General features: G+C 38.1%; 1 protein-coding gene across 1 annotated transcript; it reads left to right on the top strand.

The window, feature by feature from the left end:
* The first annotated feature begins 1,054 nt into the window (after positions 1–1,054).
* Positions 1,055–2,084, top strand: LOC147847226 (psbP domain-containing protein 1, chloroplastic-like). The gene is made up of 2 exons (XM_087339426.1): positions 1,055–1,675; positions 1,784–2,084. The coding sequence occupies exons 1-2, from the start codon at positions 1,064–1,066 to the stop codon at positions 1,997–1,999; spliced, it is 828 nt and encodes a 275-aa protein (XP_087195552.1). The 5' UTR covers positions 1,055–1,063; the 3' UTR covers positions 2,000–2,084.
* The last annotated feature ends 1,509 nt before the right edge of the window (positions 2,085–3,593 follow it).

Below are 3,593 nucleotides of genomic sequence, written 5' to 3'. Positions count from 1 at the left end.
ACTTTGCAAGAATGAATTATGATTATGGATACATATATAGTTTGTACTTTGGCTTAAAAAACATTAACACTTTTTTGGTAAAAAAAAAACATTAACACGATATTTATTTTCTGTATTTCATTATCTTTGCGAGGTAGTTGTGTCTATTTGTGTACCTTCTATAGTAATAAAATGTATAATAATGAAGCATCATATAGAGCTTTTCATTATAAGAAATTTGTATGTCAAATGACATGTTAATTTTTGCACTCTTACGTCATATGACATACCTCTTTAAAAAATGCCCGTCAAAAAACTTTAAGACTAACCCGTCAAATTCAGGCCCTGATATGGGAGTATTCATCCAATAGCCACACACCACATGGAGAGATCCATTTGAAGACATACCATTGTCATCTCATACACGTGGAAAGGTTTTAGCCAATAGTCACAGACCACACAATGATCAAAGACCTTTCTTCATATTAAGGTGACATGAGCCCACGTGGAAGAGACCATCCAACACTGATGCATCAAGTTGGAGAAGGATCGAGGGTCATGTGTGACCATGTCAAAGGGGTCCAGTCACATTGGCAACCAGACAGAGTGTTGCCAGATTGCGATCATCAAATGCCTCTTCCGGATCTCGAGCACTCATCAACGCGGAAATCGTACACTCCGATACATGTTAGAGCCCATCCCATTGTCTGCCATTCGAACCATTGCTTCCATGTGACTTAACTCACATGCATTGCAATGTGAGACGGGGCATTGAGTTACAATCCTAATGTGAGATAGATATCTTTTAAACATCCGAGGGAAACTAATTGCAATCTATAATACAAAGCCAAGCTCATAGGCGAGAGAAATGATGATGATATACATAGTGTGGCCTCTTGAAAGGCATGTCAGGAAGCCATATCTCTGGGTCAGAGAAATTAGGTTACACATCATACACTGGCCGGCGTGGAGAAGCTTTAAAATTTGAGTAGCCCATGTGACATCTGAAAAGACCTGGACCATCTGAAAGACTTGGAACATCTGAACATCCCAAAGACTTGGATCTAATCCTAAACCACTTTCAATGAACCAAAAAGCTCTATACATATTGAGACATCAAATTCCACTCCCACACACAGATAGAGCTATGGCAGCTTCAAGCTTCCATGGCCTAGCAGTGCATCCTTCAACCCTTATGATTCAGACAACACTCAGTCACAGCAAGTCGCCTCATGTGAATAATCAATGGAGATGCTCTGCACCTGAAGCACCCACTATGCATCGCAGGAAAGTAGGGTTGAATTTAGGGTTAGGCTTAGGCTTAGGCTTAGTGCTGCTACAACGGAAAGCTAAGGCAGAGGTTTCGGTGGGGTATCGAAGGCATATCGATACATTAGATGGGTATGCGTTTAGCTATCCTGAAGGATGGATTGAGGTTCGAGGCTCAGGTGCTGACATTTTCTTCCGTGATCCGATTCATTTGGATGAGAATGTATCGGTGGAGATGAGTTCGCCTTCTTCTTCGAGGTATAAGGATGTGGGTGACCTTGGAAGCCCTGAGGATGCGGCCCGGAAGGTCTTGAAGCAATACCTCACTGAGTTTATGTCAACAAGAATTGGTGTCCGTCGCGATTCTGAGATCTTGTCGTCCGCCTCGAGAATTGCTAATGATGGCAAACTCTACTATGATATCGAGGTATGCTCCGCTTGCTTTTGCTTCAATTTTCAAGAACAAAAGAATTGGGTTATTTCTGAAGGTTTGCTTAGGTTATTTTTCATAAGGTTTGCCTCGAAATGATGCCAGGTTAATGTGAAGTCGTACGCCAACAATAGGCAATTGGCTGTGATGCCAGAGGATAGAGTTGTGCAGTTGGAGTGGGATAGAAGATATTTGTCTGTATTGGGTGTTGAGAACAATAGACTTTATGAACTGAGATTGCAAGTTCCTGAGTATGTTTTTGCAAAAGAGGAAAATGATCTAAGGCAAACCATGGAATCCTTTAGAGTTTTCAAGGTCTAACTAATAATGTAATGCTGTTTATTGGTATTTTTGGAAATCACTTTACAATCCTACTCCAATTCAAGGGATGTGATTCATTATAAAATGGTGTTCGAATTATTGATGTCGATAAGAAATTCGAGATGTTGGGTGAAAGAAAGAAATTGAGTAGAAAAACGAGTTCGAATCACACAAAAAGAACGATCGGTTGGAAGATGTCAGTGGTTAATGTGCTGATGTACCAAACAACATGGTTGGTTTCTTATTGTCCAATCTGTGTTTTTCAGTACATATTTTTGTATGATATGGAGATCTATTTGTCGGAGATAAAGCTCTAGAATATCATTCTCTATGCTCATTATGAAGTTTGAAGCCAATGTTGGTGTAGTTATGTTGCAACAAAGACATGACATGCATGGAATTACTACTCTTGTGGAGTACCTTTTGCAAGTTAGCAAAAAATTGCTCATATATTCCGATCCGGGAATTACCACATCTGCTATAACCTCATCTTTTATATGCGTAAACTCCACCTATTGTCAATGAAAGTGGTTATGTACTGACTCATACAACTATAAAGTGATCATTTTGTTGGTGTGCACCCTTTCAATGCTGGTGCATTTGGCAAGGCAATTACATACTACAAAACTCCAATGAGGCTTTGGTTGGTTGCTTGAAGATGGTATCAATTTGATTGACCACATTGTCATTCAAGTGGAAGTCTCAATTATGATATCTACTTATTTTAATGTACAAGCCTTCAAAGTGAAGGGTCTTGTCAATGGACAATATCTCATTGTTTAACAATTGAACTACCACTTTGCTTACATAGTAAGTGTAAGTGTGCGAATGTTTAATTATTCAGTGAATAGCACTTGTTTACATAGGCAATGATCATAAGTGGAATGCCCTTGTTTTTGTCATGGGATGAACATAATTTGTTGCCCACTGCCATGCCCATTCCTACCACACATGTGGTTGCGAATTGTTATATTTGTTAGTTTACGTTTTACTTATGTAGCGCCATCCCTAGTTGATTTAAACACATCATTGTCAACCTTAGCCATCTTTTACTACATTTTCACAAACATATGCAATGATCAATAGTATGATACATATGTTTGTGAAAGTTGGTCAATTGTAGCATGACGAATGATTTATGTAAGCATATTAATTTCAATAGCAATTTGTTCAAACATCTTTTGAACTTGGTATTATACCATATATTTATAATTTGCATGCATGAGAGAGCTTGAGAGCACATGTGAGTCCCATGATATAGGGGATGACTCCAAAATGCTTAGTTTCTTGTGGGATGAAGAGAGTGAGTTTCAACCGATTCTTTAAATTCATCATTCTCTTCTTTTAGTATGATTGCCAACATTCATCCATGCTTTGACATGAAAATGTTTTTTGATGCTCAAATACAAATTGAAAGTCCATTGCTTATTGCATGTAACCAAGGTTACACTTTTCCATATGCATTTATCTAGTTGAATACCATTGTTTATGGATCAATTTTCAGGCATCAAGTTCTTTTTTCTATTCATCTAATCAATTCATATTATATGAACATGCTCTGGGTCATTTACATTTAAACTAAAATAATCAAGAG

The sequence above is a fragment of the Azolla caroliniana genome, unplaced genomic scaffold, assembly GCF_043228905.1.
Source record: "Azolla caroliniana isolate FFs.n. ecotype wild unplaced genomic scaffold, voAzoCaro1.0.p SCAF_1331, whole genome shotgun sequence".
In the NCBI taxonomy this organism is placed as follows: domain Eukaryota; kingdom Viridiplantae; phylum Streptophyta; class Polypodiopsida; order Salviniales; family Salviniaceae; genus Azolla; species Azolla caroliniana.
Note: the sequence above shows the minus strand (reverse complement) of the source record. Positions and strands in the feature narration are given on the sequence as shown.